Here is a 15,251-nt window from a genome sequence, read left to right on the forward strand (position 1 = left end):
GTTGTTTTATTCATCATATTCTATAAAATACACAACTGGACCATAAAATAGTGACTGTGAATGTGTTTTTTCCCCATAAGCTTATTATATGAGTCAGAATATGAACATGATATTGTGAAATTTGGGCCAAGATATTTTTCTCTCTGCATAATTTAAGAGCTTCACCACTCGAGCAGAACTGGACATATTCTTTCATCTGTGCATCAAATAGTAATTTTCTATCAAAGTCATTTTATTGTGAGCAAAGAAATATTACCATCATCTGCATACCTGAAGGATTAATGACGAATAATTAAAATACTGACATGAAAGCAGTCAGACGCAACATGAACTGACCTGCTGTTTGTTGCTCTTTAACCCTTTACATGCTGCTCGGGGCAAATTTGACCCATTACCCGTATCTATTGACATGTGTTTTAGTGAAATAAATAGTTAATAGTTTTAATAAGATAGTAGTTATGAGGATTTATTTTTATGATGTAGCAGTGAAGACTGATGGCTCTAATGGTTATACAATAAACCCCACAGCTCCACAAAGTTCTGCTCATTTTACCTTTACATATAAAATAACATTTAACCACCAAAAAGAGACATACAAATGACTAAAAGAGACACAAATTGACTAAAGAAACCTTAAAAATACAAAAAAACAGACTAAAAAATGACTAAAAACAACCTACAGTTAGTATGAGTGACAGCTGCATTCTAGTTACCATGGTAACTATGAGATGGAATGACTAAAGAGACTCAAAACTACCAATAAAATAACATTTCCATCATTATTGCTATGTTATATTTTCATGTCTTAAGTAAAATAAAACATGATATTGTGTGATAGGAGATGTTTAGTGGTGTAAAAGCTAAAAAAAAATACACTCTCTCTGCTCTTTGTAACATTAATCAAGGTTTAATCACATTTATTGATCAGTCAGACTATTGATGCAGATCTGTTGTTCAACATTTGACCTGAAACATACTACGAGGGTGTATAATATGAACATGTTAGGGGTTAAAGAGCACATTATAAACACATTTGACTTAATAATCAAAAGGAGTGACACCTCATTGAAAACAGAGATGGATGCATTTTATTCAACTTAACATCAAAACAAACATAACCAGTAAAAAACAACTTAAACAGTTTCATTAAGTAGTATTCTGACTATTCAACAGTAGTGGCACTTTAAAAAAAAAAATTAAAAAAAATGCTTTCATGAAACATTTTCGAACAATATTATAACTTGTACAGAAAAGTTGAAAATTTAAAAAAAAACAACAACAACAACAAACATCATCATGACAGCAGTGCAGCGCTTGCTCTGTTAGCGTTAGTGGAGGTGTGAGGTCAGTAGCGCTCTTTGGGTTCGCTGAATTTGCGTTTCTTCCGACACGCAGATGCAGACGTAGACGGCGTTTCCTGACTGTTGGGGATGTCATACTGAGAAACCTGAAGATACACACACACACACACACACACACACACACACACACACTCATGTCATGTCAAGTGAAGCACATTGTTTTAAGCGTTTACTGACAGGCAAACATCCCACTCTGAAACCAAAGTGATCAGCAGTTCTGACTCATGTGTGAAACAACAAAAAGGTTCCTACGCATTTTCCACTTCGAAATTCATCTTATATCTGCCGAGAAGATGTTTGAGAATGTTCCTCTTTTGTTGCATTTTGTTTTTTCCATTTTTTAACACGAACAGTAAATAATTTATAAACTGGAAATTGTTTAGAGCATGGTTGTCAAACTCATTTTAGATTAACGGACACATAAAACCTAATTTGATCTCCAAGTGAGATAAAAGAGAGATAAAAAATGCTTTTTTATTGTCACTGTACTTAACCCTCCTGTTGTCCTCAGGTCAAGAAGGGACAGGAGGAAGGGAGGAAGGGAGGAAGGGAGGAAGGGAGTAAGGAGGGATGAGGAAAAGAGGAAGGAAGGAAGAAATGAAGGAAGGGAAGAAAGGAGTAAGGAGGGAGGAAAAGAGGAAGGAAGTAAGGAGAGAAGGAAGGGTGGAAGGAAAGGAGGAAGGAAGGAAGGAAGGAAGGAAGGAAGGAAGGAAGGAAGGAAGGAAGGAAGGAAAGAAAGGATTAAGGAGGGATGAGGAAAAGAGGAAGGAAGGAAGGAAGGAAGGAAGGAATGAAGGAAGGAAGAAAGGAGTAAGGAGGGATGAGGAAAAGAGGAAAGAAGGAAGAAATGAAGGAAGGGAGGAAAGGAGTAAGGAGGGAGGAAAAGAGGAAGGAAGTAAGGAGAGAAGGAAGGGTGGAAGGAAAGGAGGAAGGAAGGAAGGAAGGAAGGAAGGAAGGAAAGGATTAAGGAGGGATGAGGAAAATAGGAAGGAAGGAAGGAAGGAAGGAAGGAAGGAAGGAAGGAAGGAAGGAAGGAAGGAAGGAAGAAAGGAGTAAGGAGGGAGGGAGGAAAAGAGGAAGGAAGTAAGGAGTAAGGAAGGAGGAGGGAGCAAAGAAAGAGGGAAGGAGGGGGAGAACAAAGGAAAAAATAAAGAAAGAGGGAGGAAAGAAGGAACAGTCAAAAGAGATTGGGTCAATTTGACCCGGGAGGACGACAGGAGGGTTAAAATACTACTACATACATTCAGCGTCACTAACAATCAATCACGACTCATCGTCATAAAAATATACAACAAAACAAAAACAAAGGCAGGTAAGTTAAATAAGACTCTGGTGAAATATTGCTCTAGGAAAGTAAAGCACAGATATATAAATGTTTTTAAAATGGGTTGCAGAGTCACTGTGTGTTGTTATTGACCTTAGAGAGGCCGAACCAGTAAAAGCATTGCATTACAACCTATATATAAATAAAATATAATATATATATATATAACTTTACTGCGATAAACCATCGGTTTACAAAGAAGAATGAAAGAAAAATGAGTCACATTTCATATGAGGTGTGTTCATTCAGGTGCTTGTGTGTGAACCTGGAACACAGTTTAGTTTTATTGATGCTCATCACAGAAAAAAGCTCGTTCACAATAAATAAGTCGTCACAAAAAACATGAACAACATGCATTTTGCAGCCTAGTCTTATAAATTTGAGGGGGGGGGGGGGGGAAAGAAGACAAGCAAGAAGGAAGGAAGGAAAGAAGGAAGGAAAGAAGGAAAATAAGACAGGAAGGAAGGAAGGAAGGAAGGAAGGACAGATTAACGGAAGGAAAGAAGACAGGTAGGACAGAAGAAAGTAAAAGAAGACAGGAAGAAAAGAGGGAAGAAAGGGAGGAAGGACAGTTGGAAGGAAGGAAGGAAGGAAGGAAGGAAGGACAGATTAACGGAAGGAAGGAAAGAAGGAAGGAAGGACTAACGGAAGGAAGGAAAGAAGGAAGCTAGGATGGAAGAAAGGAAAAGAAGACAGGAAGAAAAGAGGGAAAAAAGGGAGGAAGGACAGATGGAAGGAAGGAAGGCAGGAAAGAAGGAAGGAAGGAAGGAAGGAAGGAAGGAAGGACTAACGGAAGGAAGGAAAGAAGGAAGGTAGGATGGAAGAAAGGAAAAGAAGATAGGAAGGAAAGAGGGAAAAAAGGGAGAAAGGACAGATGAAAGGAAGGAAGGAAGGAAGGAAAGAAGGAAGGTAGGACGGAAGAAAGTAAAAGAAGACAGGAAGGAAAAAGGAAAGGAAGGAAGGACGGAAGGACAGACGAACGGAAGGAAGGAAGGAGGGAAGAAAGAGAGGAAGAAAAGTGGGGCGGAATGGACCCCTCGGCGGGCCGGTTCTGGCCCACGGGCCGCATGTTTGACACCCCTGGTCTAAACCCACTGAGGTGAATTTGTCTTTCAATTATTTAAAGTTGGATTTTCTTGACTGTGAAAAAAACGAGAATAGAATTAAAGGTGCTTTTTATTGGATCATTTGTTGACATACGGATTAGACTCCTTATGTTTAACACACTTCCCAGTCTTGGTGTCTATGTACGTGTTTGATGAACTGATCCGAGGTCAGCGGGCTCATACCGAGGCTCTAACGTTAAATATGTGACAGTGATAAAATAAAGGCAATGAGATCAGAGTTAATGTGTTAATGCTGCTACTCACCGCTTTGTCCTTCATAGCTGTCGTCTTCTTGTTGCTCACAGTCACGTTTGTCTCCTGCTCGCACACACACACACACACACACACACACACACACACACACACACACACACACACACACACACACACACACACAGAAAAACATTAGTAAGACATTGACTAGAAGGCTTCATTTTATTTGTTTCTTTGCTAATGAGTTTCTTAACGTTAACGTTGTGATTATAATTTATTTGACGTAAAAATCTACTACTACTGTTAAACTGTAGAGAGAGAGATAGATAGAGAGAGGGGGGGAGAGAGAGAGATGGAGAGAGAGAGAGAGAGAGAGAGAGAGATAGAGAGAGAAAGCGATAGATAGATAGATAGATAGATAGAGAGAGAGAGCGATAGATAGATAGATAGATAGATAGATAGATAGATAGATAGATAGATAGATAGATAGATAGATAGATAGATAGATAGATAGATAGATAGATAGATAGATAGATAGATAGATAGATAGATAGATAGATAGATAGAAGCATCTATAACATCAGGGATTTATGCATATTGCACATTTATATAATTGCAGATTATTTATTGTACATAGTATTTTTTACATTTTTACACATTTGCAAATCTAAACAATTTTTAAAATATCAGCATTTAAACACGTTATATTCTTCATATTCTATAAAATGTTCTCCTGGGTCATTAGACTAATAATAAGTCAGAATGTAAAGGTTAAAATAACTGGAGTCATATTTAATTATAATCAGTTATATCTGGTTTATCCCATTGATAAAACAAACTTTTCTCACATTTAAGTTAAAAAAAACTGTAAACTAAAAGGAGGATTATGTATTACTGAGCCGTAGGAACTTAAACTGTAACTGTCAGATCATTATTAAAACATGCTCGTTCGGGTCGTCTAAGCTGCAACAGTGAGAAGCAGATAACGGGTCGCTGTTTGTGTTTTCGAGTGTCCGACTAACCGTAGTAGACTTGATGATCCGTCCACTCCTGGTCCTCTTCAGTCCCACCTCCATGTCAGAGGTCCTCTTCACCAGAGTGTCCATCTGAGAGCGGACAGATGGTGCGTAAAGTGCTGCCTGAGTGGCTCTTTGTCTCATGTTTACACGCTAAGGGGCCGACACTCGTTCTGCCTTTTTTTTTTTTGCAGCGCTGCTTTTTACTCCATTTGAATAACTTGTGTTAACCCTTTACATAATGTTCATTTTTATATTTATGAGCTGTAAAAACATCCAATACACATTTCCTCTAGGTGGACTTTTCATAGTGGGACCCTGAATATACAAAAATGGAGATAAAACGCATTATTTTTTAAACATTTGTGAAGCTGATGCATATTTTTGTGTATTAAAACGTCCAAATTTGATTTGTTTTTATACAAAATTCAAAAATCAGCATTCAAACATGTTGCTGTGTGTTTTATATTCTATCAAATGTCTCCTGGATCATAAAATAGTGACTTTAACCCTCCTGTTGTCCTCGAGTCAAGGGAGGAAGGGAGGGAGGAAGAAGGAAGGATGGATGGAAGGGAGGAAGAAGGAAGGATGGCTGGAAGAAGGGAGGATGGATGGAAGGGAGGAAGAAGGAAGGATGGCTGGAAGGGAGGAAGAAGGAAGGAAAGGAGGAAGAAGGAAGGAAAGGAAGAAGGGAGGAAGGTAGGAGGGAGTAAGGAAGGGAGGAAGAAGGAAAGAAAGGAGGAAGGAAAGGAGGAAGAAGGAAGGAAAGGAGTGAGGAAGTAAGGAAGTAAGGAAGGAAGGAAGGACGAAGGGAGGAAGGAGGAAAGGAGGAAGGAAGAAGGAAGGAAAGGAGAGAGGGAGGGAGGAAGGAAGGAGGGAAGGAAAGAAGGAAGGAAGGAATGTAGCAGGGAGAAAGGAGGAAGGAAGAAGGAAGGAAAGGAGGGAGGGAGGGAGGAAGGAAGGAGGGAGGAAAGAAGGAAGGAAGGTAGGAGGACGAAAGGAAAAGAGGAAGGGAGGAAGGAAGGAAAGAAGCTTCCTGCAGCTGCGTTGAGATAATATAGCTACTTACCTCTGTGACTTCTTCACAACTCTCCATCTTCTCATGAACGCTCATCTCGATCTCTGAAATTCATTCAACAAAAAAAAAAGAAGAAAAAAACTCATTAAGTGTTAATTCTTCCTCAAGTTTGTTCTGATTTTATATCATTAAATCAAATAATCTGAGTTTAACACGACAGTTTTGGGCTTTTTAAGAAGCTGTGTTTTTAATGAAAGACATCAAAATGTAAAATTTAAAAACATTAAACCCAAAATAAGTCCTTTAATTAACTTTATGACACAATTATACTTTTTTTAAAAGGAGCTGATAATACCTTGATGAATCCTTTATATACAATTCACTCTATGATAACACAGCTTTGAGCTTTTAGTGACGTTTAACACATTTAAGAGTAAAAAAAACTAATTATTTTACATAATTAAGTTAAGTTAAATACTAAACTGAACCCTGTAAAAACTTTAAATCACTTTAAATTTAATTACCGGTGTTGTCCAAGTCCGTGTTCCTGTTCTCAGGATTCTCCACGTCTTCAATCACATGACTCTAAAGATTTTAAAATAAACACAGACTTTAACCCTCCTGTTGTCCTCGAGTCAAGGAAGGAAGGGAGGAAGAAGGAAGGAAGGAAGGAAGGAAGGAAGAAGGAAGGGAGGAAGAAGGAAGGGAGGAAGAAGGAAGGAAAGGAAGGAAGGAAGGAAGAAGGAAGGGAGGAAGAAGGAAGGAAAGGAAGGAAGGAAGGAAGAAGGAAGGAAGAAGGAAGGAAGGAAGGAAACGAGGGAGGGAGGAAGGAAGAAGGAAAGGAAGAAGCAAAGAAGGAAGGAAGGAAAGGAGGGAGGGTGGAAGGAAGGAAGGGAGGAAGAAAGAAGGAAAGGAGGGAGGGAGGGAGGAAGGGAGGAATGGAGGAAGAAAGAAGGAAAGGAGGGAGGGAGGAAGGGAGGAAGAAAAAAGGAAAGGAGGGAGGGAGGGAGGAAGGAAGGGAGGAAGGGAGGAAGAAAGAAGGAAAGGAGGGAGGGAGGGAGGGAGGGAGGGAGGGAGGGAGGAAGAAAGAAGGAAAGGAGGGAGGTAGGAAGGAAGGAAGGGAGGAAGAAAGAAGGAAAGGAGGGAGGGAGGGAGGGAGGGAGGGAGGAAGGGAAAATAGAAAATAAATAAATACATAAATGAATAAGAGAGAATAAGAAAAAAGTTAGGTTAAAATAGATTAAAGAGACAAAACAAAAGTAAAAAATGAACTAAAAGAGATAAAGTTAAAGTTGTTTGTGACCTGAGACAGAGCGCTCTCCTCCTCCATTTTTAGGACCCACTTCTCCGTCTCGTGAATGCTCCCCTCCACCTGCAGACATTTAAACAACAACATCCAGTCATTTAAAGACAGTTGATACGATTATTAACACGATGAAGAAGAGCAATATTAAGAAGTTAATAAGCTATAATATGCAGTTATTAAAATAAAGAAGCAACAAGTGTTCAGTTCATCATTTTAATTAATTCATTGTGAATGTTTTGGCCTCATAACTTTAGTTTATTGTTACTTCCTCGCCTTGATCCTCATTAAGATGTTCTGAGTGAATATACGATTACAGCTTTGATCCTAAAGGTCTGTTTGTGTCCTGAGGAATAACCTGATCTGTGTTAGTAAGTTAAATGTTTAGGACAGGAGGGTCAAACTCATTTTTATTCAAGGACCACATGCAGACCAATTTGATCTCATGTGGGCCAGATCATTAAAAAGATGGAGGGAAGGAAATAAGAAGGTAAGGAAGATAGGAGGTGGGGGGAAAAAAAGCCCCAAACTGTAGTGTTATACTCACAGAGACAGAAGGAAGTGGGGAAGAAAGGAAGAAAGGAAGGAAGGAAGGAAGGAAGGAAGGATAGGATAGGAGGAAGAAAGGGAGGAAGGACAGAAGGAAGGAAGGACAGAAGGAATGAAGGAAGGAAGGACAGACGGAAGAAAAGGGAGGAAGGAAGGAAGGAAGGAAGGAAGGAAGGAAGGAAGGAAGGAAGGGAGGGAGGAAGGACAGATGGAAGGAAGGACAGAAGGAAGAAAGGGAGGAAGGACAGATGGAGGGAAGGAAGGAAGAAAGGAAGGACAGATGGAAGGAAGGACAGAAGGAAGAAAGGGAGGAAGGACAGATGGAAGAAAGGGAGGAAGGACAGATGGAGGGAAGGAAGGAAGGGAGGAAGGACAGATGGAGGGGAGGAAGGAAGAAAGGAAGGACAGATGGAAGGAAGGACAGAAGGAAGAAAGGAAGGAAGGACAGATGGAGGGAAGGAAGGAAGAAAGGAAAAAAGAAGGTAGGAAGGGCAGATGGAAGGAAGAACGCAGGAAGGAAAAGTGGGGCGGATCCCTTGGCGGGCCGGTTCTGGCCCTCATGTTTGACCTCCCTGGTTTAGGATATTGGAAAGGGCCGAACATGTTTAAGTCTTAGTTGATCATTTATTGTTCAAGACTTTTCTTTCTTGTGTCGGAGGGAAATGTGACTCTTGTGACTGTGAATAAATATACAAATGTGTTTATTTGTTGCTATTTAGGCTGCAGTGATTTAGGTCAACATGTTTGACCAATCAGATCGTTTCTTTGTTGAGACTTTAATAGATTTGGTTTGTGCTTTGCTTGTTGAGATGAGCTGATGTTGCATGCTGTCTCCTTATTATACAATAATATTAGTTTAATCTTTAACCCAGCAGTGTTTTGTGTATTACATCATCTTTATGTTTTAGTGTTTTCATATAAAGGCGGTAAAATTTGTTTAACCCGTCCCTCTCTGCCTCTCTTCACCTGCTCCAGTCTCTGTCTCTCCGTCGCCATGTCCAGCTTCACAGTGTGAAACGGCGTCATCACTTCACCCATGTTGAGTTTGACCGGCTCCTTCTCAAACTCCATGGTGTCGCCGTCGGCCTCCTTGAAGCCCGGCGGCTGATAGTCCTGAGGAGTGACTGCAAGACGAGAAGCAAACAGACACTGTGATGAAATGAGACAGTTTGTTTAAGGCGGTATCTTTCCTTTCCAGCTGAGTGTACGCCGATAATTTTAATATTTTTACATCAACTGGCAAACTTCATAAGATAAGATAAGATAAGAGAAGATATTCCTTTATTAGTCCCACAATGGGGAAATTTGCATTGTCACAGCAGCAAGTGGACAATAAATAGAATATAAGAGCAGCAATAAGAAAAAGAACAAAGAACAATTTCTTATTGCACAGATTAAAGTGAAATAAATATATATGTATATTATATGAATATTGCACACAACTGAAATGATATAGTATTGTCCGTATATATATATAACTCCTAATATTGTCCCCACTGTGTGTATATTTAAAGAATTTTCCATAATTAGGGTCAAGCATCATCTTGGCAGAGAGACATAAGGGCCGTCCACACTGAGAACGATAACGATAACTGTAACTATAACGACAACAATGTGACTTTTTCTGTTTGTTACTGCTTTTAATTAAATCTAAATTTTAAGGTTAATATCTCACACTGCACTGTAACTTTTTATCCTCCTGTTTTTATCTGTCTTATTCTATTTTAGCTTAATTATATTTACCAATTTGACACTTTTAATCATATTTAAATGTTTTTTTTTATTTTGCCATGTGTTGCTTTTATATCTCTTGTCTTGATGCTTTTCAGGTTTTTATGTAAAGCACTTTAATATTGTTGAAATGTGCTATATAAATAAATGTACCTTGCCTTGAATAGATTGCAATTAAGATTATAGACTGTGGCCATTTTTAAGAAATGCACAAACACCTAAACAAAGTACATTATGATATAAAACAATGATGATGAATGTATGTATGCATCATTTTCTTACATTGTTTATATTGGCTACACATTTAAATCACTAATTGTACATGCAACTATTAAAAATACAAGAAAACTTTTTAATTTGTCAGTATGTTTGCATGTGTAGTTACAAATTCTCCTTTTGCAACTGGTTTGACATTTAAATATGAACTAATGTGTGCTTCTGTGTTACCGTTGTCATAGTAAGCCAGCTTCATGTTGAGGCAGACGCTGTCGGGCAGAGGGCCGAGGTTCTGCATCAGCGTGTAGAGTTTCCTCACCAACAGGATGCTCGCCTTCTTAGTGTTGCCGCATGACATCGTTGACACCTTGTTGTCGCTGTTGCTGAAACAAAGAAAGAAAAAAAAACATCAGCCCAGTGCTGCAAAAAAAGTTCCTTCAGTTTCAATTTAGAGTCAATGTGGTTTAGTCAAATTTAAAGGTGTTAAAATGTGAAACTAAACGTATGAATAACTTGCACACATTCTTTTTATGTGGACCCAGCATCAAATTTCTGCTTTTAATCCATTTAGAGAGAATATATTAGAGGATTATGGCAAAAATGTCTAAGTGGTGTAACCATAAAAACTTTGTCCCAAATAATTCAACTTGCTTAAAAACAGTAAATTCTCAATAAAACACCATATCAACTAGTTTGGCATGATCTTACATTATAACTTTATATTAAATAAAGGTAATGGAATACAATTGTTCTAAATATTACATTTACTCTGGTAACCATGGAGATCAGGAAACATCTCAAGTCATTATTAGTATAAGTCCACTTAAATACACTGTAGGTGGATATAATATTTATTAGTATTAATCATTATTTTGTGGTTACACCATTTGACATTTTCAGGAGCATTCAGTCTTACTTTAGGTTAAAAAAAATGGTGTAAATGTCATTTCAAATTATATAAAACCAACACAAATACAAAATTGCTTATCCTGCCAATCCTTATGTGTCACTGACCCATTAACTGGTAAAATATTATTACCAGTTATTGTTGAGTCACAACTACTCTGAAACTACTCTGACCTTTAAACCTCCACCTGTTAAATGCTGCTGTATCAGTCACACATGTCTTTCATAGTTAAGCATGACTCCAAATAACATAACTATTATTAACTTTATTTGAATATACTCGAGAAGTTTCCAAAGATATATCAGCATCTTGGCTTTTAGTGTTTTCCTTCTGTTTCTATTCTGATGTATTTCATTTACGTTTAGGAAGTAAAAATTGTTCCATATACTCAGAATTCAAAGGGTTCGAGGGGTTAATTACACCGACTGAGTCACATCAAGTTGCTTCCTGGTGTGTTTAAGTGTTAAACCAACACACATATAGAGGTGAGTCATACTTGTAGTTGTGTTAGTTTTTTGTTTCCTGCGCTGATATTCAGAGAGTCTTTGTTATTATGAGACTTTTGCTTTTATCAGTTAACTTAACGTTTTAAATTCACCTTTCAAAGTCCATCTGTGCTCCTTTTGAAGTATACTGGATCTTAAACTGGTAGAATTCAGTCACTTTCTGAGAGGAAAGACGAGACATAGACAAAGAAATAATGATATAAACTGCTTGTTATCTGTATTATAGGTAAGCTTTGAGTGGTTTATTAAACATTATTAAAAATGAGAGATAGAGTAAAGCGTTACCTGAGGATTCTCTGGGTCGGTGTAGATCTAGAAAAATGACAAAAGTAACATTTCTGAATTTAATTACGGCTATCATCTTTATGTTTTTTTTTAATCATAATTCAACATTTAAAAACACCAAATGGTTAAAAGAAATACTCACAGACATGATAACTGTCCGCAGCTGATGATGGAGGGGGGAAAGATATATTTACCACATTAGTTATGATGAGTCATAAGACAAAAATATGACTCAAACAGTCTTCTGACAGATGGAGAGGGTTGAATGTGACTTACATATTTCTTCTGGATGGCCTCGAAGCATCCCTGCATCCTTTGGGAATTTAAAAAAAAAACACAACACACATTTAATTAAAAGTGAACATACTCTGTAAAATCCCTCCACGTTATATAATGATTAACAGGAGGTGACTGAGCAGTGACTCATCATCGTACAGTGAAGCCAACTGTTCTGGCATTGTGTGTGTGTGTGTGTGTGTGTGTGTGTGTGTGTGTGTGTGTGTGTGTGTGTGTGTGTGTGTGTGTGTGTGTGTGTGTGTGTGTGTGATACAATGTGATGCACTGTAAGCTGAGGCTGGAGACATTAAAAGTCAAGACACTTCACTTCTTAAATATAAAAGAGTAAGCCAAGTAAAAAAAAATTGCAGATTTTCAGGATGATAATAAGCATGAATTTAACTGTAAAACTCATTTAAAACTAGATACTGCTGAGAGTAATTATCATTATAAAGCTTAAATTTGACTTTTCGAAGGTCTCCATTTTTACAGTTATGACTCAAAGCTTCTGAGTTTTGTTTCTTTCTTCTTCTTTGTGTGGTATGTGTTCACTCAGCGACATATTACACATAAAAACAGTCATTTTGGGTCAGTGACAAATAAGTTGTGTCAGTGACAAATATGTTTTATATCATCTGAAATGACAATTGCACGATTTTTTTAACCAAAAGTAAGATTGAATGCTCCTGAAAATGTCAAATGGTGAAACCACAAAATATAAATATTAAATATTTTATCCACCTACAGTGTATTTAAGTGGACTTATACTAATAATTACTGCAAATGTTTCCTGATCTCCATGGTTACCAGATTAAATGTAATATTTAGAAAAATTGTATTCCATTACCTTTATTTAATATAAAAAGTTATAATGTGAGATCATGCCAAACTAGTTGATATGGTGTTTTATTGACAATTTACTGTTTTTAAGCAAGTTGAATTATTTGGTACAAAGTTTTTATGGTTACACCACTTAGACATTTTTACCATAATCCTCTAATATATTCTCTCAAAATGGATTAAAAGCAGAAATTTGATGCTGGGTCCACAAAAAAATAATAATGTGTGCAAGTTATTCATACGTTTATTTTCACATTTTAACCCCATTTAGACCCCATTTAGACCCATTTACATTAAGTTATTTGGTCAAAACATTGCAATAATTGATTCTAGCATTGTCTTCCAGCCAATCTATGTTATGCTTCATCTTAAAATCCTGTATTGTCTAATTATGTTTAAAAAAGAGGGTCGTTCAAATAGCTATTTTCCTATAAATCTGATCATTTATCCAGTGTGCGAGTGCAAAGTTGAATCTTTTTTACCACTGAACAATCTGACTGGCACCGGGACAGCTGCGCTCTTCTCTGAGGATCATCACTTTCTGCTCTGTGGCAAAACAAAAGAAAGGTAAGAATCTCTTTAGTGCATATATCCAAATGGCTAATTGATAAGTTGAATTTCACAAATGTAGGTAAATTATGTAGCTTGTTTCACTAGTGTACCAGACATTTGGTTGTGAATCGTAATCAGTTGAAGTTTCAATATGTGATCAAACCTTCAACATATTTGCTCCCGTAGGCTTTCTCCGGGAAAAGACCTCGGAGGTATGTGATGCCAGAGACGGCGATGGCCAGAAGCTTCTTTATAACAACCAAGGACTGCTGCTCCGTGAGAACCTGATTCGGCAACAGCTGAGTATCCTGCATGTGCATGTGTGAGATAAATTAATCACACTGTGAGTGGGAGCTGAATGCAGTAATGCACGCTCACTGCAGCTAACGGAGACACTCAACAGGTGCATTTGAAGGAGTGAGGCTATAATATATTACATCTCTAAATAAAACATATAGAGTAAGCAGAATATTAATAATGAGGTAATAGCATGGATCACCCTTTCTCAAAGTTTGGATTATGGCTGATTATAATGAGATTTTTAGGAAACTGACCCTTAAAACCAGGTGTTAACATATTAAACACATATTATAACATATTAAACAAGTCCTACTATATACACTGAACAAAAATATAAACGCAACACTTTTGTTTTTGCTCGCATTTTTCATGAGCTGAAACATTGTCTATATACACAAAAGATTGATTGATTGTGGCCTGAGGAATGTTGGTCCACTCCTCTTCAGTGATCAACTCTATGCGAAGGAGATCCCCTCAATAAAGCAAAACTGCACATTTCAGAGTGGCCTTTTATTGTGGCCAGCCTAAGGCACACCTGTGCAATATTCATGCTGTCTAATCAGCATCTTAATATGCCACACCTGTGAGGTGGGATGGATTATCTCGGCAAAGGAGAAGTGCTCACTAACACAGATTTAGACAGATTTGTGAACAATATTTGAGAGAAAAAGGTCTTTTGTGTATATAGACATTGTTTTAGATCTTTGAGAAAATTAATCAGCAACTAGTATTGATAATCAAATAATGGTTTAAGTCACATTTTAAGGAAAAAATTACCAAACTTTTAAGGTTGTGGCTTCACAAATGTGTGAATTTCAACCTTTTATGTGTCATATATGACAGAAAACTGAATATTTACTTTGGACATTTAAAGACATCAGATTAGACTTTATGAAATTAGACTGGGTGTTTTCATTATTTTCACACAGTTTATAGACAAAACTATTTAAGAAAATAATCTGCAGATTAGGTGATAATGAAAATAGTTAGTTGCAGCCAAAATACATAACATCAAAATATTAAGTGGGAGAAGTACTAATTACCTTAAGTACCTAATTGCTTTACACTACTGTTATGACCAGGGAGGAAACTTGCATTAATAAAAGAGCATTGATGGTGTTTGCAGAATCACAAAACAAGTGAATGTACATTAACAAGTGTGTCTTAATTAAGTTTGATTCATTTTACCTGTGAATTTCTCATTTGCTGTACACATGCCATTGTTTGGTGAGAAAAGCTACAAAAAACAGAGAGATAAATTACAAGAGGAGGATCAAAATGGTAAGATTGACTTTACATTATTGTTAATAATTACTGTAAATTACAACTAGCTGGCTGACTAAATTAGCTAATTATCCTGTTTTCCATCCATTTATCCTTGCTGAAAGTCTGTCACATTGATATTAAGCTATCTCTTCACATTATTGATAACTTAGCCTGTTGATGATGATGATGATGATAATGTACTTACATGACAAAGATAAACTTGTATTTTAGTAGAAATATACAGTACGAGCAATAAAATAATCCAAGTTAGTATAGCAACAGATTCCCGCGAATTGTTTGATTGACAGGCAGCAAGAGCGTCACCGACAGGTAGCCAATCACAGAGGAGGGAACTTGTTCTAAGGTTCTAACGTATAATTCTAACGACGTGATTGGCTGATTACACGTGGTGTGTTCAATATTCAATTTAACACATTGAATATTACTTTTTAACCAGCATGTTGTATCGACTATACATCTGT

At 37.3% G+C, this 15,251-nt stretch overlaps 1 protein-coding gene across 1 annotated transcript; it reads right to left on the reverse strand.

The window, feature by feature from the left end:
- Positions 1-1,345: 1,345 nt before the first annotated feature.
- Positions 1,346-14,724, reverse strand: hormad1 (HORMA domain containing 1). Its single transcript, XM_062423360.1, has 14 exons — positions 14,692-14,724; positions 13,367-13,511; positions 13,134-13,197; positions 11,812-11,848; positions 11,678-11,698; positions 11,536-11,562; positions 11,343-11,410; positions 10,069-10,214; positions 8,857-9,014; positions 7,342-7,410; positions 6,563-6,623; positions 5,027-5,151; positions 4,056-4,106; positions 1,346-1,447 (listed from the first exon to the last, which is right to left on the reverse strand). Exons 1-14 carry the CDS (start codon positions 14,722-14,724, stop codon positions 1,346-1,348), a joined length of 1,107 nt encoding a protein of 368 aa, XP_062279344.1.
- Between the last annotated feature and the right edge of the window lie 527 nt (positions 14,725-15,251).

The sequence above is a fragment of the Scomber scombrus genome, chromosome 7 (genome assembly GCF_963691925.1).
Source record: "Scomber scombrus chromosome 7, fScoSco1.1, whole genome shotgun sequence".
Lineage (NCBI taxonomy): Eukaryota > Metazoa > Chordata > Actinopteri > Scombriformes > Scombridae > Scomber > Scomber scombrus.